General features: G+C 50.1%; 1 protein-coding gene across 6 annotated transcripts in view; it reads right to left on the reverse strand.

Annotated features, from left to right (window-relative positions):
* Nucleotides 1-1,096: 1,096 nt before the first annotated feature.
* Nucleotides 1,097-25,413, reverse strand: part of KCNIP1 (potassium voltage-gated channel interacting protein 1) — a 265,584-nt gene continuing 241,267 nt past the window's right edge. For 3 of the 6 annotated variants that reach the window (XM_080673172.1, XM_080673177.1, XM_080673174.1), the window contains exons 2-8: nucleotides 11,930-12,054; nucleotides 10,764-10,833; nucleotides 9,609-9,679; nucleotides 8,768-8,875; nucleotides 7,249-7,353; nucleotides 6,355-6,417; nucleotides 1,097-1,931 (exon numbers count right to left, since the gene is read on the reverse strand). In XM_080673172.1, the coding sequence (XP_080529298.1) occupies nucleotides 1,884-1,931; nucleotides 6,355-6,417; nucleotides 7,249-7,353; nucleotides 8,768-8,875; nucleotides 9,609-9,679; nucleotides 10,764-10,833; nucleotides 11,930-12,054 (590 nt within the window). In that variant the 3' untranslated portion in view covers nucleotides 1,097-1,883. Of the gene's footprint in view, nucleotides 1,932-6,354; nucleotides 6,418-7,248; nucleotides 7,354-8,767; nucleotides 8,876-9,608; nucleotides 9,680-10,763; nucleotides 10,834-11,929; nucleotides 12,055-16,772; nucleotides 16,806-25,413 lie in introns of all 6 variants that reach the window. The other 3 variants (XM_080673176.1, XM_080673175.1, XM_080673173.1) reach the window with 2 other exon arrangements.

Raw genomic sequence — 25,413 nt, forward strand, 5'->3', positions numbered from 1 at the left:
GCGGCTTGGGAGCCGCGGTTTGCCGCTCTGTTGACTAATGAGTTTGCCCACCACTGGCCTAGACCTTCCTGATGCAGGTCCAGAGCCCACGTGGGAAGGGCCCAAGGACAGACCCTCTGCTTGGGCCTATGTGTGCGCCTTGCTGGAGGCAGCCACGTGTCCAGCAGCCTTAGATGACCACATGGCAGCACGTGGGAAGTGCAAAGAGGGAAGCAGAGCTGCAGCCCCTCCATGTTCCAACCAGGAGAGGCCGCGGGGCACAGCAATCAGATTGGAATACCTCCCGCCCGCTGAGATGGGGTGGCCTTCTCTTGCACCTGAGCCTCTCCCCTGCTCCGCATGTTTCCTCCTCTGCTATTTGGAGTCAGAGAATCCCTGTGCCCCTGAACTGACCACAGGTGCATGAGATTTGTTTGAGGTATGTATGCTCAGTTCCCCTCATAGGAAGGAAGACCGGGAGAGTTGACTCTCTCTATAGAGCTGTGTGCTACCTTAGGCCGTCTCCTTATCTCTCTGAGCTTCAGTGTCTTCACCGGTAATAACCAGGACTCTGCCTTCCAGAAGGTTCCACAGTGAGCACGACATAAGTTAATGTCTATGAAGCTCCTGGGGCAACAACCCCTGGCACATAAGAGAGGCTCTGTAAATTGCTTTCCCTACAAGAATGCCACTCTCAGATCCTCGTCTGTTAAATGTGATGTCAAACGGGGAGACCAAAACCCAAGGTGTTCACCCATAGTCATCATTTGCTGCTTAGAGGCTGAAGTCCTTTGCTCAGCCTCTGGACTCCAGGCGCCTCAGCAGGAGGTGCTGGCCGCCTCTTTATCTCTCTGTCCTCAGCCACACCCGCGAGGTTCCCGACCTTCCACAGGAGATGGTCTTGGGAGTGGGGGTGAGCTTGTTGGAAGGGGGGTGTTGAGAAGAGTTTCCTCTTCAGGATGCGTTTGCATGTGGCCCCGGTATTTGCATCTGAATTGGATGTTTGCTTGGGACCTAGTAAGTACTAATAATTAGGTGCCAATGAATGGACTGGCCTTGCTTTTCACAACTCACCTCTCCTGCCCAAAGGACTCAGGGAAGACGTGACGATTAAGAGTGTAAGAAATAATTCTGTTTATTGGTTAGAAGATGGTATAAAATTACAGCAATTTGCAGGCTTTCTGGAAGGGACATGCAGTGCTGGGCTCTAGCAGGAGATGGAGTGGAGACATGGACCACTGGGCGTCGGCTCCCTTCTGGGCTGTTAAGGGATTGGTCCTACCAGCACAGGTGCTAGTGAGAGAGAATTACTGGTCCTTGCCTCCAGGAACAAAAGGAATGGGCAGTTTGGGTCGTCAGACAATGCCATGCTCAACAACTCAGTCCTGTCCTATGTCGGTCAGGTGCTGGCTCTCCCACGCTAGTCATGGTAGATTCACATGGTTCCGAAGAACGCTCGTTCTTCCCACCGAAGGAAGGGAAACAGGCACATTGGTTTGGGAGGCCATCAGAGGATGGAGTGCATTTGGCTCAGGTCATCTTGCTTCCAGACACACCGAGGTCTGCTGCACTGTAAGCAGAGGGCTGGGGCGCGCAAGCAGACACGTGTGTGCACTACTGTCTAAGCTCAGGCAGAGGGACCTTCCCTGGGGCTGCAGTGTGACGAGATGAGCATGCTTCCAATTTCATCTTGTCTCTCTCAGGAAGAGGGAGGAGGAAGAGCTGGCAATCAGAGACCGGGCCACGGGATGCTGGGCTCCTTAGAAAGTCTTCGGCAGAGAATTCTTCCCAAGCACAGCAGGTGTTTCTGTCCCAGAGTCAGTGTGAAGTCAGGAGGGCAGATCAAGGTGTTAGGTTGGTGGTTTGGTACAATGTCTCTGAGAGCCGGATGGCTGTGTCCGTAGTTACATGACGTTTTGGAACAGCTGGAGGGACCTCATGATGTTGTCATCCTGGGGAGGGGTGAGGGGAGAGAATGGTTAGAATTCCTGAGAAGCTCTGTACCTGGGGATCCAACCTCCAGCATGGGTTTCCTGGGCAGAAAGACTCCTGCAAGTGTTAAGGCAGAAATAGAATATCGGGGACTAGCTATAGTTATAAGAAATATTAACCATGATCTATTAACCATGATGGCCTCGTTCTGATTAAAGGAAGGACATTCTAACCTGGCTGGGAGTTGTACAGCCTCAGGACCTGGGAGTCAACCTTGGACTGGGGAGTCAACTTTGGAATGAGATCCATTTTCATTCAAGAACTGCCTAATATAATGAAAAGATGAACAACCTTGTTGCCCAATGGAGTCCCACCCCAGCCCTCACTGACTACTTCCCCACGCCTGTTATTCCTAAACTCAGGCTTAGGAATTACATGTAATCTTTGTCCTATCCAATATCAGCAGCTGGCTTATGGGTGTTTGCAGAGCAGATTTTTGTGGATGACCTGCTGCTCTCCCGTACTGCTGGAATTATTGGAATAAATGCTCATATACAATTCAACCCTGTCTTTACTTGATTGGCTCAGGTAGTGATAGATAGCCCAGACCCATTGGTTGTGTGGTTTCAAAAGGGCGTGAGAAACGAGGAGTGAGGGCTGGGACCCAGAAAACAGGCCACTCAAGGCAAGGAGTGCCTTCTCTGGCCTTAAGAAATTTGGAAGGAACCAGTTATCCAGTGAACTAGAGAGTATTGCTTCTTTTAAGAAGCTCTGGGCAATTGCATTTTATCAAATGACTAGAGGCCTGGTGCATGAAAATTCATGCACTGGAGGGAGGGTCCCTCAGCCTGGCCTGCCCCCCTCACAGTCCGGGAACCCTCAGGGGCAGGAGGCGACCTGGTGATCAGGGGAAGGCAACGCCTCCATCATACCTCTGCTGCTGCCACTGCTGGCAGCGCAAGCCTCGGCTGGCCCTGGTTACCTGAGCCTTGGGCAGCCACCATCCGAGGCTTGCCTGTGCCTCAGGCCAGCCCTAGGCAGCTGGGCAGCTGATATCCAAGGCTTGCCTGCGCCTTGGGCCAGCCCTGGGCGGCTGGGGGGCTGAGGGCAGATCCGGCTGTACCACGCGCCTGCCACCTACCCCGGTGGGGCTGAAAGGAATGGAGAACTCCTGAGGGGACTGGGCACCGCCATCTTGTGGCTATGGGTGCCGCCATCTTGTGATGGTGTGATGGTCAATTTGCATATTCCTTCTTTATTAGATAGGATTTTTCTACATTTACTGAGATGATCGCATGTTTTTTTTTCTTTTTTATTCTATGATGTTATTAATTACACCGATTAATTCTTGAACGCTAAACCAACCTAACATTTCTGTAACAAATCCCATTTGTTCATTATGCATTATGCTCTTTACATATTACTGGACTTGATATTTTGCATCTAAGCCCAGAAGGAATATATTAGCTTGAATGTTTTTTATTTTTTTATTTTGTAATGGCCTTGTCAAATTTTGATATTTATTAGGGTCATGAGAGCCTCATCAATCAAGTTGAGAAGTTTTTCCTATTTCTCTATTCTTTGAGTTTGTTTAAAATTGGTATCATTTCTTCCTTAAATGTTTGAAAAAAAATTTACCAGTGGAGGCATTTGAGCCTGCCACTTTCTCTGTGGAAAACTTTTAAATTACAGACTCAATTTATTTAACAGGCATAGGGTTACTCACATTTTCAATTTTTTTCTTGTTAGTTTTGATGTTGTATTTCACGGGTCAGAGAAGAAAATATTTTGAATTAAAATATAATAAAAATATGGCAATGAAACTTGGGGGATCTGGCCCTGGCCGGTGTGGCTCAGTTGGTTGGGCATTATCCCGTGTACAGAAAGGTTGCCGGTTCGATTCCCGGTCAGGGCACATGTCTGGGTTCCAGGCTTGATAGGAGGTGTGCAGGAGGCAGCAATCAATGTTTCACTCTCACATTGATGTTTCTCTCTCTCCCTTCCTTTTTCTCCCTCCAAAAATCAATAAAAATATTTTTCAAAAAAACCTGGTGGTGGGGGGGGCAGGCGGGTGGGGCGGGGCAGTGATCTGAAGCAGTACTCAGCTAAAGCAGTACTCAAAGGAAAACTTCTCTCTCTGTAAATGCATATAATAGAAGACAAGGGATGAAAATTAGTGATCCAAACCTCCACCTCAATAGCTAGAAGAAAACCTCGAAAATCGAATTAAAATAAAAAAGCAGAGGGAAGGAAATAATTTAGGGCCCAAAGTAGTGAAATAAAAAGCAGACCTATAAAGCTAGAAGAAAACCTCGAAAATCGAATTAAAATAAAAAAGCAGAGGGAAGGAAATAATTTAGGGCCCAAAGTAGTGAAATAAAAAGCAGACCTATAACAGAGAAAATCAACAAAGACAAAAGTTGATTCTGGGTAGGTGAGATCTTTCGAAAATTTCTGGAGCGGGCAGGTATTATTGCCTGCAGTGGTCGGCAAACTCATTCGTCAGCAGAGCCCAATATCAACCGTACGATTGAAATTTCTTTGGAGAGCCACATTTTTTAAACTTAAACTTCTTCTAACGCCAATTCTTCAAAATAGACTCGCCCAGGCCGTGGTATTTTGTGGAAGAGCCACACTCAAGGGGCCAAAGAGCCGCATGTGGCTCGCGAGCCGCCGTTTGCCGACCACTGGCCTAGTGGTTAGGGATGGGTTCTCGAGTCAAGCTGCCTGACTCTGCCAATTACTATCTGTGACCTCAGGCAAGCTGCTTAATCTTTCCATGCCTCAATTTCTTCACCTGTAAAGTGGTACCAATCATAATATCTATTTATACAATAGGCCATTAAGCCAATGAGTTCATTCATGAATAGCTACAGAAGTTGCTAATGTGAGAAACTACAGTAGGGCCTGGCATTTAAAGTTAGAATGATGGAGTTCAACTTCCATCTCTGACTTATTGTGCCCTGGCCACACCTCTTAACCCTGCAATGCCTCTGTTTTCTCTTCTTTAAAGTGGGTATGATAAATACAGCTGTGTAGCCATTTCATCATGATTAAAATGTTGACATTCACCTGTTGGTGAGTAGCTGCTGACCTGAGCCTCCCCCTACCCCAACATCTTCCCCTCTGGCTACCTGGTAACTGGCTCAGGACCCTTGGCCCACCCAAAGATCCATCAACTAGCAGGCTAATGCCGAATTTAGCCAGGGTCCTCTAGGGCACTGCTCCAGGGCGGTGGGCCAAGGTCGGTGAAGAGTGGTCAGTCCCCGCCCATCCTAGTTATGAAAGCGTTAGCATGTCACCCAGATAGAGCGCCTCTCCCTCTCAGGGTTGCTGTGAGGTTCATGCAATACACTGTGGCAGGTGCTCAGCGTGTGTTAATAACTCCCCCCCAGCTTTCTGGTCTTTGCAGTTCTTATGAGTGGAGCTAAGAGTGACTGTGCACCTTTCTGAAATAAGGTGGGGGTATGAATGCATCTTCCTAAAGTAGATGAAAGCCATCACTTCCAGGTCCGAGTCCTGCAGACTCCAGGGGTGAGTCTATCCTAGAGTTTAACAATGAAAATGTGGTCCAAGCCCCAGCGGGAGCAGCGCCACCTGGGGGAGTGTTCGCAAAGTAGCAGCAAGAGCCGCAGTCCGACAGATTGCATGAGGATCTGTGTGAACAAGCCCTTCAGTGAGGCTGGTTTGCACATTATGGTTTTGGAAGCATTGAGCCAGGGCATTTGTGTTAAAAATGAAGATTTCTAGCCCTAGCTGGTTTGGTTCCGTGGATAGAGTGTCGGCCTGTGGACTGGGGGGTTCCGGGTTCAATTCTGGTCAAGGGCACATGCCCGGGTTGCGGGCTCCATCTCCAGTTGGGCGTGTGCAGGAGGCAGCCAATCAATGATTCTCTCTCATCATTGATGTTTTTCTCTCTCTCTCCCTCTCCCTTCCTCTTTGAAGTCAATAAAAATGTATTAAAAATAAATGAAGATTTCTAGACCTCCCAACCCTACATATGGAGTCTCTGGGGTGGAACCTGGAGATGCACATTTTTTAGAATCATCCTGGCCAGCTCTCAGGCACACTGTGGCTTGAGAATCTCAGCTTTAGTTATTTTTCCAGCGATTCCCCTGTGGTCTGGGTAGTGGGTCATCACGCCAGAGGCAGGTAAAAAAATGATGGTGTTGCGCACGTGGCAAGCCTGTCATCTCACAGAGACCCCTCTGGGCTTTCCCATACCCCCCTGCCCTTCTCAGGCTGCCTGGCTCAGCCCGCTTGGCCGAGACCAACCGCAGATCATTCCGGGGAGTGGCGATGGTTGGAATTCTGACTTGCTGCCGCTGGTATCAGTGTCTCTGACTTGAGGGGTCACAGTTTGTCATTCTCTTCCTCCCGCAGGTCGCCAAACCCCGGCTTTCCTTCCCCGATTTAGAGACGTGGCCTGAGATCTCTCCTCACCTCCTGACAGGATTCGAGAAATTCATCTAACGTCACGATCCCGTCTTTATTTTTGTCCATTTTCTGAAAGACACGAGAGGAAGCGCTTTAGAGAACCTGGCATTCTGCATTCCAAAAGCTGCCCTTTATTAACCAACGTTGCCCCGAGAAGGAGGGTGGTTTTTCACTGGCCAGGGAACTCCACCGGGCCCTGGTGACAGCACCTGACCCCATGAGCATCCTTAAAACGAAAAGACACGCTCCGGACTCTCATCATTTCATCACTGGACCCGCCTGCTGACAGCCTCCCGTGTCTCCTGAGATGCTTCCAGCCTGGACATGAGAGCTTCTACTCCTGTCGCTGTCACTGTCACTGATGGCCCTGAGTGAGTCTCTAAGCCTCTGTGAGCCTGATTTTCCCATGTGCAAAGTGAGAGGATTCGACTACCGTGAGCCCTGGTGTTCTTTGACCCTCCATCACTAGGTGCATTTTTTACTAAAATGCCACTGGGACCTGGCCACCCTTCTACTCACGGATTCACAAGGACGAAGTCTCCCACCTAAAGACCTCACAATCCATCCACCACAGTTCCCACGCCCATTTCCCTCACTCTCTAGACACCAGGGCTTACCACCTGCACACCTGTGCTTAATGACGTCTTCCCTGTGGACTCGGATCCCCCAAGAATCTTACGGAACTTAGAGGGTGCACTGTACCACGTATACGCCCCTGTGTTCTTCTGTAGTGTCTACCCGCCTGCTTCAGAGATCACTCATTCCGGGAGCGCAGTCCCTTTTCATTCTTTCTGTCCCCGACACGGTGCGGGACAGGGGTGGACACCAGCCACTGCTCCGATGCTGTGGGCTGACTGGCCTCCGTGGAGCTCGAGCTCCCGCCCAGGTGTGTACACTCACCTGGAAGAAGACGTCCACGTGCTGCCTGGGGGTGTCCTCCTTGAGCACAGGATACGTGTACTTGCCCATCATGTCGTAGATGGCCTTGACGATGTCCATCATCTCCTGCACAGGGACATGGAAGCACAGTGCGAAACCGTGAGGTCAAGCTCTTCTAGGTGATGGCTGGGGGCTCCTCATCCCCCTTAGGAATGAAAGCGATGACAAGGACCTTCTTTAGCTGGTGAGAGGGCGTCAGGAAGCAGACTAGCGGGGCGCCTTCTCCCAAAGAGGACCGTGGGGAATTCTCTTTGCCTCCGGAAGCTCTTGGGTAGTTACCTTTTCTTGAGCATTCCCCTCTGTGAGGGTTCATGTTGGGATTGGGGTGGACCTGTTTATGTACCGGTCAGCCCACACTCCCTTTCTGGAAGACCCTCTCCCCACTCTTTAATTCCTGGGCGGCTGGATTCGTACCCGGTGACCTGTGTCTGTGGCCACAAGTGCCACTGACCACAGCTGACTGCAGCAAAGGTGGACAGCTGCCTGAAATTGAGCTACTCTGGATAGGGTTCTATACAGGCTGCTTTATAAAGCGACTTTTCCAATGCAACGCAGCATACACGCTTTCTTTCTTGTTACTCTTGCGTGATGTTAGCTGGCCACCTGGATTTCCATTGTATGTATTCGCTGGAATTCGGGTAACACATTTGCTCTAGGGGATATTAGGGTTTTCATATTGTTGGGGTTGTTTACCAATTTATCTTCAGCATCTGGAACACCTAAGAAGCCCTCAGATGTGTGTTGGGCAAATACATGACCGAATGAATGAGGAATAAAACACTGGAGAGAACCTTGCAGGGCTGAGGTGAGGATTGGCGCTCAGGAAGCGGATGTTATGGAGGCTACATCCAAGCTTCAACCAAGATGCTGGACACAGTAGGTACCCAAGTGCGTTTTGAGGTGGACCTGGGGGCCTTTCACTGACTAGACACCACATGGACTCCGAGGCTCCAAACGTGTCAAGCAGTGAAGGTTCAGACCATTTCTTTAGAAATGGCTGCACCCACCCTCACCCCTTTCTGCGGGTTTATTGCAAAATAGGTTGTGGCCCATATGATCCAAATGTGGTCTCCTCTTCGCCCCAAATCTCCCTTTTCTCTTCAAGGAGATAACTGCAAAACGATTCCAACTTTTGGCTCTCACTGTGGCTGTTAGCCTGTTAAAATGCAAGTTCCCCCGGGAAGAGGAACTCTACGCTGACATAAACCACTTATACCCACCGAGAAATCCGCATTGAATGTGTGTGAGCCAGTGAGGATGAATGGATCTGTTTGACCCTTTCTTAGTGCCTGGGAAAGGGGCGGCATAGGGCAATGGGGAGGGCAAAGGTGAACTTCTTCATTTTGCCGGACACCAGCTCTGTTCGCCCCAAAGCAGATCCCTCCTCCCTGGGACAACTTCCTCATCACGACTGAGCTGTTTCCTATTTCATGAGCTGCCTTCCTGTGGCCCCTCATGCCCTTGGCCTCAGCCCACTCACCTCTTTGTTTATGTAGCCATCCTTATTGATGTCATACAAGTTAAATGTCCACCTTAGTTTCTCATGGACGGTTCCTCTCAGTAGAATCGACAGAGCGGTTACAAAGTCCTGAGAAGTGGAAGAGGCATGAATGACAGTAACTCCAAGCCGTCGGCTGGGGTGAAGCTCTGTCTGTGGGTCCGACGCTGTGACTGATTTGACACAATCGTGTCTCCCATGGCCTCTGTCCCAGGAAGGATATGGCCAAGCTCAGTGAAGAGCAGCGCCCCCCCTTTATTTCCCGCCCTGCCCCACTTTTGGGGAAGGAGCCCCCCTGAGGAGGAATGGAGCTCTGTGTGTGCGGATACCTCCAGACACAGGTAACAGCCTCCCTGGTACTGCCTGGTCCCACGGCTGCAGTTATTGTGTGGGTGGTGGCAGAGTCTAGTGGCTAAGAGCGTGGACTCAGGGAACATCCCACTTGCGTTCAAATGACCTTGGGGAAGGCACGCGACCTCTCTTTGCTTCCCTCTTCTGCAACTGGTAATACCTGATAGCTCCCTACTCTAGGGTTATCGTGAGGGTTCAGGGAACTGGTACACGTGAAGCACGTAGCACAGGGCTTGCGTGTGCTCACTGTGTGCACGGGGGCTGCCAGGCTGTCACCATTGGTCCCTGGAGGCCCCGAGCTCCGGAGGCAGGGCGGGTGCAGCTTCTCTCTCTATCCAGGAAATGCTTGTTAAACGGATGAAGGTTTTTTTGTCTTCACGGAGGGCATCTGATGATCCAACCCTTTCCCCAACAGCCCATGATTTAGAGGCAGAGGAGCCGGGGACCTGGGGAGTCCCAGAGACACACGCACCTCGAACTTCACGGAGCCGGTCTGGGTGGTGTCGAAGGCGTGGAAGAGGTAATGGGCATATGTGCTGGCATCTGCAAGGCAGAGAAGGAGAGGCAGGTGAAGGGGGCAGGGCGCTGAGAGCGGGCTGAGAGCACTTAGGACAGCAAGGAAGAGAAGAGGGTGATGCTGGGGGATGCAAAGGAGCCACTGTGGAGTGGCAAACCCACGGGGATGAACCCGGATCCCTCTGGCTCTCCTGGGGCGCAGGTGGGAAGTTCCTGTGAGAGCTGAGACAGGGCCTTGCCCTGCTCCTAGGCACCCCCAGAGAAAGGCCCCCTGCCTGGCTGTGTGGTTCTGGGTGGACGAATGACAGTGACTGGATGGAGACGCTCTTCTGCGGGGCGGCGCTCACTGGCTGTGTGGTCCCGAGCGAGGCGTAGCCTCCCTGGGCCGCATCCTGCATCGGGAGGAGCACCTGCTTTCTAGAGCTGTGCCGGGCCCTCATGAGGTGGCTCTGTCGCCCCCTCCTCGCCCGCAGAGGGACCCTTTTCAGGGCTCTTTCCTGCTAACGCTTTCGTGAGCTCCACATCATGTAAGCAGGGGTCCTCAAACTTTATAAACAGGGGGCCAGTTCACTGCCCCTCAGACCGTTGGAGGGCCGGACTATAGTTTTAAAAAAAAACTATGAACAAATTCCTATGCGCACTGCGGGCCCGGGACGAGTCGGCTGCTAAGCAGGACAGGCAGCGGCACCCGGCGGGCCGGATAAATGTCCTCGGTGGGCCCCATGTGGCCCGCGGGCTGTAGTTTGAGGACCCCTGGAAGGGAAGCATCTTGCTCTGAGTTCTCCCTGGTGCTGAGGAGGCAGGTCCAAGGGGCATGAACTTGGAGAAAGGAAGGCTGCTTCTCAAAAAGGGAGCTGAGCCCGGCCGGCGTGGCTCAGTGGTAGAGCATCGACCTATGAACCAGGAGGTCACGGTTGAATTCCTGGTCCAGGCATATGCCCGGGTTGCAGGCTTGATCCCCAGTGGGGGGCGTGCAGGAAGCAGCAGATCAATGATATTCTCTCTCATCATTGATGTTGCTGTCTCTCTCTCCCTCTCTGAAATCAATAAAAATATATTAAAAAGAAAAGAAAAGGGAGCTGGGCAGGGTCTTTGCCAAGGTCGGACTCACCTCCGTGAGGGAAGAACTGTGCGTAGATCTGCTTGAATGTTTCTTCATTGACCACACCACTCGGGCACTCCTGCCGGAAGGAGACAGTCAGCGGGGGTGTCTGAGGGCTGCCCCCAGAGCAGTATACTGGGCCCAGCCTTGAGGTCTAGGCTTCCTTATCTCTAGATCACAAGGGGCAGGGAGGGGCTGGGGTGGGGGCAGCCCCACCTTAGGACCAAAGCCGCTCTGCAAAATGATGAGACTTCCTCAGAGAACGGGGCTGGGAGGAGGACGAGTTTGGACTCGGATGAGAAGGACGGTTCCTGGCTCAGCCCCTTCTAAGCTTTGTGACTTTGAGTCAGTCTCTGAGCCTCAGTGTCCTGAGCTGTAAAATGGGTCTAACAGGATCTTCCCAACAAGGCTATCATGAGGTTCAATGCCGGAAACCAATCATTGTCTCACTAATAGAAAGAGGCTGGTCAACCTTGAAGCTCTGAAAGGTCAGAGCCAACCATTCCCTATCTAATTGAGACAATGGTAACTGAGGCAACTTCTCCATCTTGTAACCATGTAAATCCTTACTGATATGGTAATCCGCTTATTACCTGCTTAAGGGCTATGGGTGTTTCCCAAAGCTGCTTGGGGGTAATGGGTGTATCCCACAGCCTCAATAAAAGGGATAGCAAGGCCAGAGCCTGGCGGTAGTTTTCCCACTAGAGGTTGACTCCCGCCTGGCCCCCCATTTTCCCAAATTAACTCTTTTCTAGTCTCTCTCTTCATTTTAGTGTGTGGCCTCCTCCAGAAACCGGACCCTGAGTGGGCCCTGAACCACGCAGGTCGTGTTAAGGGATCCCACAGTTCAATACATGAAATGAGTGGTAAATGAACACGCCGGCTTTCAGGCTTCGGTACCAGTGTCCGTCAGCTTGGTTAGCAGCTGTCTAAACCCCCTTGTTTCTGAGGCTCCAACCATACAGAGTGTGAACGGGTTATGCTCAGGCTGGAACCCATCTGGCCTGGAGTCCTCCTTTCTAGCCAGGCAGCCTTGCCTCATGTCCCCTTTATAGAACCGACCTTCCTCCTTGTATAGGGACTCCGCCGGGAGAGCTCCGGACAGGCCCCCGGGCGTCTGGGAGAGCTCAGCCCCAGGGGAGCCCGGCGGGGCCTCCAGGGGCCGAGGGTCTTACGTTTTTGAAGCCTCGATAAAGGACTTGCAGCTCCCTCTTGGTGAAGTTCGTCTGGGCCTCCAGCTGCTCCAGGCCCTCAGGCCGGTGGCAAACCATGGTCATCTCCAGCTCGTCTTCAATCTTATCTGGAACCAGAGGAGATGGCATTGGGATGCTGACTGGGAGTCACTGTCAGACCAGTCAGGGCTGTCTCAAGGGTCGTGATCTGGGACACAGGGTTGCGGGTCGGGACCACCCTGCAGAGGACCTTCCTGCCTGGAGCCATGCCCGGTCCCTGTCTGTCTCGCCACCAGTCCACCTTCTCTAGGTCAGACACCAGGTGAGGAGCTCGGTGCTGGAGAGAAACACGGTCCCAGTGAGGCTGAGAGCGGGGGTGTTAAAAATAAGCCCGCATGAAAACATTTCCCTTTCTTTTGAAATAATTTCTTTGCATATTCAATGTGCTGCTCACTGAACGTCTGAATATTCTAGACACAGGTAAGGGAGCAGATTGAGCCACACCCTCCAAATAGCAAAGGGAAACTAGGCTATCAAAAAGGCATAGATTAGCCCGGCTGGCGTGGCTCAGGGGTTGAGCATCGACCTATGAACCAGGATTCAATTCCCGGTCAGGGCACAGGCCCAGGTTGTGGGCTGGATCCCCAGTGTGGGGCGTGCAGGAGGCGGCCGATCAATGATTCTCTCTCATCATTGATGTTCCTATCTCTCTCCTTCTTCCTTCCTCTACGAAATCAATTAAAAATATATATATAAAGGCATGGAGTAAACTCTCACCATTTGGGTCAACTAGAGAAAGGCTAGCACAATCTACCAACAAATTCAAATTATAGCATGAATATAAATTTAAAAATAGGAATGTGTTTTACAGTATCGTTTTGTAATATTGACTAGCTAGACTGACATGATGGGAACAGGACTGAAATGGGAGCTACTTTATATAAATGAAAGCTTCTAACACATCGAAGGGCTCTCAAAATCGCTGTTTTAAGTGGCAGTTTAACCACAATGCAATCTCACTTTGCGCGCGTGATGTAGAAGGTGTCCGTCAGTTAAAGCGAGAACTCTGCCCGCCTCCTATTGAAGGATCACAAAACCCCAACAGGCGGAACTTTCATCGTCCTACCATCCCAGACGGGTGAGGGAGTGTTTTCCGCCGGGCCCTGCCACAATGCTTTCTGTGAATTTTCTCCAATCAAGAATCAATTACCATCTAACCTCTCCTGCCCATTGTTGTCAGCAGACGTTACCAAATCCATAAATCGAACGGCTGCACATCTGGGCTGGCGAGAATAGTGACGAGGTGGGCAGGCTGCAGGGAACGGACACCGACCCCTGTCACACCCCGCGGCCGTGGAGGGTGAGGAGGGCGGGGCTTCCACCTGAGGAACCGGTGAGCGGCGTGTTCCTCTGCAGGCATCGCTCTAGTCAGTGTCTGCCTCTTTGCACCACTTTTCCTTTTGATGCTTGGATTTCAAGAGGGAAGGCAGCCATCAAAGTGAGTTTGAATCTTGCACCATCCCCCAAAGGAATGGGCGTTTGGCTGGGGTTTCAAGGGAGAGGCCGAGGAATTGGGTAACAATTCCTTGTCATCATCTTTCTTAGGTGCTGGGCAATACAGATCAGCTTATCCTGCTTGGGAGCAGGACAGATTAATCAACATAAATAAGATCCTCTGTGTAGACAACATAGCCGCAGTGGCCAATTTCCTTGTAACTCTTACAGGGCCTTTAATTGTTATTATGTTTGTAGCTAACAAGTAGCAATTACAAACAAACACCAACCCCCCCATAAATCTAATTAGAATGCTCATATTTTCTTTACCTCATTTTAAAATACAAATCAAATTGTTGGTTTAAATCACCTGGCATTAGATTCAATTGCAATTTTATTTAAAAACGTACAGAGAACCCTGGACGGTGTGGCTCAGTTTTTGGAGCGTCCTCCTGAAAGCTTTGATTCCTGGTCAGGGCTCATGCCCGGGTTGCAGGCTTGATCCCCAGGAGGGGGATGCAGGAGGCAGCCAATCGATGTTTGGATCTCACCTCTCTCTCTTTCTCTCTCCATTCCCCTGTCTCTAAAAATCAATGATAAAATGCCCAGATATTTAGCATTGAAAAGAGGTAAAAGTTACGTTAAAATGTAAGTAAGGAAGATACAAATGTATTTTTTGGAAGAAATGGTGTATTTTTGAAGGTGTCTAGGACACCTTTCCCCGTTTATCTTACCTAGAAGCTTAAAAGATATTTTTCACAAGACTGCCTTCTTTCTATTGAGCTCCTGACGGAATTCCTCCCGAGTCAGAGAACTCCCTTTGCGGGAGTCTGAGAGAGTCTGATTCAGAAACTGCACTTGCTTGCCATCTCTTTGATTAAAAATGCACCAAGTAATTATTGAAATATCAAATATGAAACCCATTAAGGTAGAACTGGACTTTGTTAACAAACGATTAGTCGGCTGCCTGGGCAGCGGGATTGACGTCCATATCAAACGGGTTCTGTAACACCTTAATGTTTGGGAAGTGGCTGCCTGCCCAGCTTCTGTTTTGTTTTCCGTCCCCCCCCCCCCCCACCCTCTGCTGGTCAGGCTGTGTGACAGCTGCCATGGACGGAAATCCGTGTCTCTGGACTCGAGATGCTGGGAAGCAGCCTGCACATGGGCATGCGGGGCTTAAACCCGCGGCTCTCAGGTTTCTTATTGTTAATTAGTAAGAACTCGAGTCTACACAGCAATCCAGTCAGCATACACACACACAGAAGTCTGTGCCATGACATGCAAATGGAAACGACTAATTTGCCTGCACTTGAGGCAACCTTGGAGCGGGGGAGGCATTCCCGTGTCTCATCCAGCTCTCTCCTCCCTTTCCGTGGATGCCTCCTTATGGATCCTCTGCAGAAACTTGGGAAGGGGCCTCAGAGGTTTTTGCACCCCTCCTGTTGGCCCCCGGAGAGTCCCTGGGTGGAGGAAGAGGAAACGGCATTAATAGGTGGGGAGCCTGCTTGATGGTTTCTTCGGAGGTTTGTTAAGAGTCTCCGAGGCCAAACTTTGCTTGTTGTTATTATTTTTGTCATTAAAAATAATGATGAGCCAGTTCCCAAGTCAGATTGAGCTTGGATGGTAGAAAATTAACCCAGAGACTTCATACTTATGATTGCTACATAACAACAATGAATTAGAAAACCTTCTGTTTGTCAAGTACTGTTAATTTGTAAAATGTTTTCATGCCCGTTAGTCACTAAACCCTGTGTGTGGTGGGGACCATTACCCTCTCCATGGGAATATTAGGGAGACGGCTGTCCTAACACATAAAGAGTTCTCTAAGTAGGAGCACCTTCTGAAGCGATGCACCATCTCTCACTGGGGGTAGTGGAAACGAGATCGAATAACCAACTGCAGAAGATGCAGAAGGAGAGGCTGGAGAGGATGATGCAGAATAAGTGGTCCTTCAATTTTGGGGGTCACAGCTCTTCTGAGTGTGGGATGAAAGCTTCGGACCCTCAGAAAAGAGAATGCACTGCCTCAGTGAGTCCCGGTATCTATCATCCACACGGAGCCCAGGTGAAGGGCGGGCACAGGTGACCTCTGCCAGGCTCTGCCATGAAATGGCTTCTCCTGAGTCCCAGGTCTGCTGTCATAGACAGCTGGTGACAGACCTGGACCGAGTCCCGCCGGCCAGGCCTCTTGTATAGATCTCGCTTCCACGTGCCCCTGCAACGGCTTCTGCTTCCCTTGAGCACAAGTTGCAAATGGGCTTGTAGCCGGCCTTACAGTGGCTCTGCCCCCAGCAAGCTCTGGCCTGCATACAAGTCAGACCCTTAGACTATGAGGAGCAGGAGGACCCACGCCTTTGGTCTTCTCCCTGGTGAGGCGCCTCCTCTGTCAGGCCCATGACCATGGCCATGACCATCTCCTCTCTGGACTGAAAAATAGTTTCTCTATCCTGCGATCTCCGGGCCGGACTTCATACCCACCCATGCAGTTTTGAGGTTACAAAATGGTGTCCCTTGGCATGAACACAGCCCAAAGAGAGGTCTTGTTTGGCCTATAACATGTGCTTTAATTTTTTGGGGAGAACAAATTGCCAAGATTTAAAGATGAGGGATTCATGTACACATTTGGGTTTCTGATTTTCCTTGGGAAGTGGGATTATCTGAAGATTCGGTCTTGAGTTGTCACAAGGCAATCGTTTACTGGAGCTGAGCAGCGGCTGTCCCCTCCAGGGCTCCCTCCGTCCCTTCTGGTTCACTTACGTCAGCTATGCCGCCTTCCTGGTCCCAGAGGCATTTCAGCTTTTGGCTCCTGATCTGTGGTACATACCCTCACCCCTGCCTACCTTTCTCCTACCTCACCCCACTCCGTCTACCGAACCTTCTCTCTCCCTCACTATTTGCTTAACACATTCCGCTTTGTTTCACAAAGGGATTGAAGCAATTATATGAAATACATATAATACAATAAGAAGAGGTAAAGTAATAAGGAAAACAGCCTCAGAAAATGTGGATTCGATTAGGAGGTCAAGACCACAGGGACAAAGAGAACACAGAAATTCAGGTCATTTGTTCTACGCAGTTACTACACTGGAGCCACAAATTGGCGCTGAGCTCTTATATATATTTTATTGCCCAGGAGAGGAAAACATATCCGATGCTTCGGGAGTACAGCTTCCCTCATAACTTGTCTCTAAAAGGACGCTTCCAACGGGGTCCGTGCAGGTGGGGTGCGTGAACACGGGGCGCAGAGTCAGTGAGCGAGAAGACTCACGACAAAATCTGAATACTCGGTTACAGAGCTCTTCCTTTGAAAGTAATGTGACCAAGGAGTCAAGTGAGTTTAAACTTTTTTTTACCTCTCTGATACTGGTAATACCACCAGGCGATGTCTAGGAAAAAGTAAGAAAACATTTTACCAAATCCATTCATCACAAAAACAAAACACACTCTTATTTTCCAGGGAGAGTCCGCTCTGAGGGAGTCCAGGTCACGGCCCCGCTCGACCTGGGTGAAGAGGTGATGCAGCGGAGCTGGGCTGACCTCTCCCTGACCTTTCCCCACCGTGAGAACAGGCAAGAGCGATGGGCCAGCTTGCAGTGCCCACGGCTCCCAGCAGGGGGCTCACTGAGCATGCCCGCAGCCATGCAGCCATGCAGCCAGAAGAGAGATGGGATGGCATGGGGCAGAGGATGCACGGATGTGGATGGGCCTCGGAAATACCTGCGCGTTTGCTTGAAGAGTGTCTCAGAGATGCCCTCCGCTGTGGAGGCCCCATTGCCCCTCTCCGCTACTTGGTGATTTGAAGCCGATTCTTTAACCACCATCAATGAAGTATCTACTCTACATACAGGGTGGGGCAAAAGTAGGTTTACAGTTGCCCCACCCTATATATCAGTGAACGAAATAACTCTGTCTTCTGCTTTCATGGAGCGTACCGTCTACAGATCTCGCCCCTTCTCAGGCTGATAAGTAACAAAGATACAGAAAAGGAAAAGGGCCCTTTAAAAACCCAATTAGCACATTAGGACACGTGAGCAGAGTGGAGGCGGGTTCCCCGTGATGCCGAGTATAAAACAAGACAAAACATCAGCCCTAGAAAATCCTCATGGCAGCGTGGAGTGGGGGGGCCCAGATCCCAGAGAGTGGGACACAAGGGCTCTATTCGCTGCTCCCCCACTGGGAGCCTATTTGGGAATCAGCCTGGTTTCCCTCTGTAGGCAATTACTTGAACTTCCTCTCGTCCTTCCAGTACCCTGAACAAGAGTCACCACCTTAAGTGTGTTTTAAGCACTCCCACCTACCACCCCACCCCAACAGGAGGGGCTTCGTTTCCTGCTGCCTCACCAAATGGTGCTGTAGGTGGGCATCCAGGCGTAAGTGTGTCTGCTCTTGTCTGCCGACCTGAATTTCATAGGAGAGACTTATTTTGCTGGATTTAGTCGCCCTCTTTTCTCACTCTGAATAAGTAGCACTTGTATTTATTTATTGTTTTCGAATAGACTTTCTTTTGAGAGCAGTTTTAGGTTTACAGAAAATGGGGAGAGTTCCCACACGCCCAGCCTCACAGTGTGCCCTATTATTAACATCTTGCTTTGGTCAGACATATTTGTTACAACTGACGAAACAAGATGAGTAGATGGTTTTTACCTGAGGTCCATAGTTTACATTAGCTTTCACGCTTCCCACGGTACAGTTCTATGGGTTTTGACGAAAGTACAATGCCCTGTACCCTGCAGAACAGAGTCACTGCCCTAAAAACGTGTCAGTAGCGTTTTCATTTGGGTTGGCCTTCTCTGGCAGGCCAGGGAGAGAGGAAGGACGTCCTGTCTGTTCATATGGCGTTCTCACAGACTGGTACGCACGTAGACCAGGGATTACCAACTCAGACGTAAGGATGTGAGCACGACCTGCAGCAGTCTGGGAAAATAAAAATTGGGCAGTGCTACTGAGACATTCAGGAACTGAGGGGCCACGCCTGGAGGGGCCACGGCTGCTTCTTCCCTAGGCATTTGCTAATTCTTAACGGACAGGCCAAGAGAAACTAGGCCAAGGCCATAAGGTTGCAGAGCCAAGCAGAGTTTTCCACAGGCTCGCCAAGGCAAATGGAAAACCTTCCATACAAGACAGCAACCTCCCAGTAAAAGCCAAACCCTAACTAGGTGCTACTGGCAAGCATAAGGGCACAGGAAAGGTCAAAGTGAAAGGATGGAAAAGGATACAGGATGCAAACCCAAATCCCCAAAAGCCTGCGTGGCTACTGTAACACCGGACATCAGAGACTTTCAGGCAAGACGCTTTGCTAGAGAGGAAGAGAGCGCTTTCGGAAGATGAAACGATTCTAAATTAGTGTGCACTAGTAATACAGCTTCAAAATACGCATAAGGGCTGACAAAACTAAACTGAGAAATAGCAAATTCACAACCAGAAGTGGAGATTTAAAAGCACCTCTCCAATAACTAAAAAAACAAACAAATTCAGTAAGGGACAGGAGATATGAGCAACGCAGTGAACAAACTTGGCCTCATTGACACACATAGGGCTCAGCACAGGATGCCACACGTCCTTTTCAAGGGCACATAGAACATTTACCGAAACTGACCCTTCCCGGGGCATAAAGCCAACCTCGACAAAGTGCCAAGAATTGCTCAGGGTGCTTTCTGTCCAGAGCGGAATTAAGCAAGAAATCACGAGAAGAAGAGTCCTGGCTGGCATGGCTCAGTTGGTTGAGCATCCACCCACGCACCAAAAGGTCGAGGTGCGCTTCCCAGACACCCCACATCCCAGGGTGTGTGTTTGAATCCCCGGTTTGGGTGTGTGCAGGAGGCAACCAATCCATGTTTCCCTCTCACATCGATGCTTCTCTCTCCCTCTCCCTTCTCCTCTCCCTAAAATCAATAAAAATATATTGAAAAAAGAGAGTACAACAGCAAAATGAGGAAATCTCAGAATGTTTGGAAATCAAGCAGCATGGTTCGAACTCCTCAGTTACCCATGTATCCAAAAAGAAAGTTCATGGAAATTAGAATGTGTTTTGAACGAAATGATAATGAAAATAGGGCCCGTCGAAACGGTGGGGTGCTACGGAAACTCTACCTGGAAGGGAGTTTAAAAGCTCATGTTATACTTGAGCTACCAATAACTTAGGTGAGCGTGTGCATGCAACTGAATGCTGTGCTTCCTGGTGACACCACGTTTCTTGTAGAGCGCCGTCTGGGAAGGCACATGGATACTTTTTTAATTCTTATCAGCTGAGCCCAAGGGCACTGGCAGAATCCTGTTATCAGTACCCATGTACTTGGAATGAGGAACAGAAAGGACCTTGACCCACCCAAAATAAGGAGCTTACTCAGATCCTGATGAATAGGATTTGGGCACACCCGAAACTCCTTTTGATCATAAAATCCCTTTTGGAAACCAATAAATATGCTGTGTTGGACAGGAAGCCACCCGGCACCCAGCTTGAATCTATTTCTGTCTCTTGTCTCTTTCTTTTTCTAATTTCTTAACCCCCAGCTCCTCCCCTCAGGAACCTGTCTTTCTCCCTTTCCGTGCGGGACGCGGAAAAGGAAGAAATACCACACCACAGTTTCTAGTGTCTCCAGTGGTTCTTTTCAGTGTTGCCCAAGCTATGTTGCTTACATTGGAGACGACATCAGTGATGGCAAGCTGGCATCTGAAATGTCACCTTTGCTCTCCCCTTAAAGATGGTTGATTGGCCCTAACAGGTTTGGCTCTGTGGATAGAGCATTGGCCTGCGGACTGAAGGGTCCCAGGTTCGATTCCGGTCAAGGGCATGTACCTTGGTTGCGAGCACATCCCCAGTGGGGGGTGTGCAGGAGGCGGCTGATGGATGTTTCTCTCTCATCGATGTTTCTAACTCTCTATCCCTCTCCCTTCCTCTCTGTAAAAAATCAATAAAATATATTTTTTTAAAAAGGTGGTTGATTGGTTTGTTCTGGAAGTGTTTAGCACCATCTTTCGGATACCCTAATATAACTGGGGGCGAAGATCTTTGTTGGTGCCTATGTGGAGCAGAGACGGAAAGGAATTCTGTTTGGTCCGGAAGGGTAACCTGGAGGCGGTGGCTCCGACGGCCCACACAGCACACACGGTTCCTCAGCGCTGAATGTTATAAACTAACAACAGGTCCCCGGAGTGCTGAGCCGAGCCTTGATAAAGATTTTCTCAGTGTTCCAGACATTTTTTTTTTTTTTTTTAGTCTTCTTGGTTCAATAAAACGCAACTCATTTTTGCTCCAAGCATTTGTTCTCTTTATCTTGAAACCCTCCTGCCTCTTCTAAGCAAAATTAAATTTATACATTCCTCATTCATTCACACCTTGGTCCTCAAAATGCTCTAATAAAATAAAGTCCTACCAAAAAAAAAAAAAATCTGTGAGTACTGCTACTTCCATCAGATGGGAGGTTTTCAAGGTCAAATGACTTGAAAATTTTCCATACACAGTGCATTTCAGTCCTTTGACCGTTCTCCATACATGAGGGTGTGTGGAAAGGGATGTTGGATGCACCTTGCCACTTCTTGGGAGGGTAGTGATGGAAATGTAATGAAATTATTAAAAGCCCACAAAGTCACTACCCAGATTGTGACAGCAATCACAATTCTGCTGGCTGTGCGACAGTGTAACAGTCACACATTTTCCACCAAGACTGAGAACACAGAGACACTCCTGGTAAAGAAGGGAGGCAATCAAACGCCAGGGCCGGCAGAGAGCAGCCCCACGTGTTGTTGCAGGAGGAAGAGGAGGAGGAGGAAGGCCACTACATGAGGGACCCTCACCTCCAACGCAATGCTTTAGGCCAGCTAAGACCCTGGCCAGACTGCAAAACAGAAATGTCAGGTTCACGGTGGCATCTCCCACGGGCAGAAATCTCTAGGCAACGTTTCAAGTGATGGGCCTCTTTGTCTGGATGACACTTCTGAAGATTTACTGAGGCAGCTCTGGCCGGGACCCCAGCTCCAGGGGGCAATTAGTCAAATGAGGCCCAAATCCCGCCACCACAGCATTCAGGCCGCACTGGGGACACCTCCTGCCGTTTCTCCTTTGGTCTCAGCTGGACACTGCCCTGAAGTTCCAGCACATGCTGCTGGCCAGTTAATGAGCGCGGTCGCTGTGTGGGGACAGAGGGCGTGTGGGTCTGGAAGACTTCGGCAGGAAATAAGAGGATTACATGGGTGGGATTTTGTTGCTCCTTTTGAATGGGAAGCAAAACATGACAATTCATCGCAAATGGGGGTGGGAGGAGTAGTGTCCAGGGACAAGGGCACTGGTCGTGTTAAGATGGAAACATGAAGATGCAGAGAGAGCTCGAAGGAATTTCTCAAAGGAAAAGTAAAATTGCCACGTGACTAGGACTTATCTCAGGTTGGCTTAGAGTTTTCTCATCCGTGGAAACTCACAAGATCAAGGTCAGGCTAAGGTGTGCACGCCTGTCTTTCAGCCCAGCTAGCTTCATGACTTGCCAGGTGGTGGTACCTCTACAGAGGGCTCGTGTTGGTGGGCTGTGAAGGGCCTGAACACTGGCTCCTGGGACTGGGGAGAGCGGGGGTAGGAGAGCCTGATTGACAGCATTTTCTGATCCCCTGATATGAATAATCTCACCAGGGCCTAGTTCAGGATCAGCATGAAGTACTGGATACGGATTTGGGAGGGGAGTGCATGACCCGCAGCCTGACCCAGCTCCCTCACACACTCCTGCTGTCTTAGGAGAGTGGGAACATGTTCAACACTCCCAAATCCTTGTGCTCAGGGTCCTCAAACCAACTTCATAGAGTAGGTTCAGCCCCTGAAACCCAACCAAATAAACCTTTTCTTCGTTGTTAGTGTGAAAAGAAACTTCTGTACACTATCTATACTAGAATATATAAAAGCCTAAGTGACTGTGGTCCCTGGCCCCCCCCCCTCCCCCCCCCCCCCGCCGGCCAGACCCAATGGCCCCAATCACCAGCCAGGCTGAGGGACCCCACCTGTGCATGAATTTGTGCACCGGGCCTCTAGTACATAATAATCACAGGCGGGGAAATACTGGAGATTGGCTAGGTGAGCGTTGGCCGGAATTCAGTACTAATGTACCCTTGGATTGAGTGCCTATGTTGGGGAGTGCAGAGAGCACGGTAATAATTTCACAATTGATCTTATCATCTCACTGTCCCTAGGAGAGATATGGTGATTAGACTAATCATGCCCTCCTTCAATCTAAATGAGGTATGTCAAGTGCTCTAGGCCAGTGGTCGGCAAACTCATTAGTCAACAGAGCCAAATATCAACAGTACAACGATGGAAATTTCTTTTGAGAGCCACATTTTTTAAACTTAAACTTCTTCTAACGCCACTTCTTCAAAATAGACTCGCCCAGGCCATGGTATTTTGTGGAAGAGCCACACTCAAGGGGCCAAAGAGCCGCATGTGGCTCGCGAGCCGCAGTTTGCCGACCACTGCTCTAGGCCAATGGTCGGCAAACCACGGCTCGTGAGCCACATGCGGCTCTTTGGCCCCTTGAGTGTTCTAAGCCACTTCTCCAAAATAGACTCGCCCAGGCTGAAAACCGACTTCTGCGCATGGGCCACGAAGTTTCAATCGCGCTGTACATGTGTGCCCGCACGTGGTATTTTGTGGAAGAGCCACACTCAGGGACCAAAGAGCCGCATGTGGCTCGCCAGTCGCCGTTTGCCGACCACTGCTCTAGGCACATAGTAGGTACTCCAAAAAATGTTAGGACACATACTATGACTATGATTTTCAAGGGTCATTCTCCACCGTAGAATCCAATATTCACATCTGTTATCTAGTTTCTAGGTCAAGATTATGCCTTTTCTGATGGATCTAGGTAATGAAACGTGCTTCTCTTTAATACAGGAAGATTTTCTCGTTCTGGAATTCACTCTGTCAGAGTCACCCAATTGCCAGTTCAGTTGGACATGAAGTGACTTACGTGAGCATTGCCAATTTCTATCAACTGCAGCAGACGCGAGCAAACACAAGACTCCGGATGAAAGAGCACCGAGCACCTCGGTCCGCAGGTGCTGTGGACCAGTGCAGAGCACTGTGGGTGGGGGACACTAGAAACACGGCCTGGAGCATGAGCACGTGGGCGTAACCACAGACGGTCACCACGGACGGTCCTTGAGAAAGTGCCCTGCCTCTTCTCCCCGAGTTACTACATGGCTCCAGTCGTCTGCCCTTAATAATCCAGGCAGTCAGTGGGTGATTGCTTTGGTCCATTTCTTAGCTGGAGAAGGAAGCGGGACCTCACCCCCAACTGGCGCCTAACAGCCCAGTTCCAGGCCTGCAGCCAGTTGGTGGGAGAGCGGATGTCTCAGAGGCAGGGAGGAGATGGCGAGGTGTCATCTCCAGGACTCGCTCGGCAGCCTCTTAACTGTGCGCTGAATAAATGAAGCCTGGGCAGACACACCTTGAATTATTAATGAGGTTATTCAGCCCTGATTGCTTCCTTCTTTTGGGGAAAGGTTACTCACTCCAATGCCTTTGATGAGACTACCCAATACATCACAATTGGGCCTATTTTATGTGCAACTTTATGGTGATAATAGTTCTGTCTCATTTAGAAGCAAATCAGACATTATGAACTTCGTGATTTATTAATGTATTGATTTCTATAAATGTCAGCGCAGCTCACAGCCAGTCAGAGAGCCCGGGAGCAATCAGTGAAGGGCCAATAAAAATGGAAAATGAAACCATCATTAAAAAAAAAAAAAAAAAAAAAAAGGAAATACTGCCTACTTAAAAGGCCTGCCGCCTCTTGGAATTGTTTCAAGGCCCAGATCATTACATGAAGGCACCCTCCACGCCGAGGCGGCAGCCTGCGCCGGCTGTCTGGGGAAGCTCTGTCTGCGGCTGGCTGTTCTGTTTGGTCGGAAATAAACAAGAGGTGGGAGTCAGACCCGGAGGAAGCCTGGGGCCCAAGCCCAGACACCTCACCCTGGAGCAAGTAGGAGGACAGGGGTGCCCTTCCATCAATTTGCCCCTCTACAAACCACCACCTCCCTGCTGAGACATCTTCAGGATAAAGGCCCGGACTCCCCAGCGGGCATGGAAGGGACCACTCTGGGGCCCAGGTTACCTTTCTCGCACAGTTCCCCACAATTGCCCCGCGTGGGTTTTCTGCGCAGCCACGGTCTGCTGGCATCTGGACCCCCGTCTCTGCCAGAGCGTGGGATCAGCTGACCCCAACCCCAGCCGCTCTCTAAACCTGGCTTGAGAGCCATCTCCTCTGGCACTCTCACAGAATGCCACGCAGAAAGCTCTCTTTCTGTCAAAGTCCAGAAGCACTTAGCATCTTCAATAATCACCGGCTGATACCAGATCTACCTTTGGGGGTTTGGAGCTTTCATTTGCCGGAGTGGGGTGGGGTGGGCTGGGGAGATGGTGCCTTGTTCCTGCTTGGTTGGTTTTTATTTTTGGTATGTCGCCCCCCACCCCCACGTGATGTCCAGTGTCCGCTTTGTGCTTAGTAGGTGCTTAGTAAGTGCTTATTGTTTGCTAAGAGCGTGTAGAGCTACAAGGAGCTAATTAGGACATACATGAAGAGCCTCGAGACAGCAGCCAAGAGGATATCTGGAAAGGATTTGGCTAATCAGCGGCTAATTCCGTCGTTGGACAGCTTAGCTCGGAAATCCTAGTCTGGCAGCCCTCAGGGAACAGCTGTTGTCTCCCTTCTTTTAACTGTGGATGTTGCCAACATTTATTTCACATAAAAGATGATCTGTAGCTTCTCTGTAGAATCTGCAGCGATAGCTGTGCAGGCCTGCATTGTCGCACGGCAGCAGCTGGCTGGAGCTGAGGAGCAGTGGCTCGCTTTAGACAGGCACGTGCTTCCTGGTAAACCGCAGTCCCCACTCCTCCCTATTACCTCTCCACACGAAGACCAACGGACAGTTGTTATCCATCATCACTAACCTATATGACCTGCCTGAGTCTGCAACCCCTGTTTAACAGCCCTCTCTCCTACTCCTTACCAC

This window comes from Plecotus auritus (genome assembly GCF_963455305.1).
Source record: "Plecotus auritus genome assembly, chromosome: 6".
Classification (NCBI taxonomy): Eukaryota; Metazoa; Chordata; class Mammalia; order Chiroptera; family Vespertilionidae; genus Plecotus; species Plecotus auritus.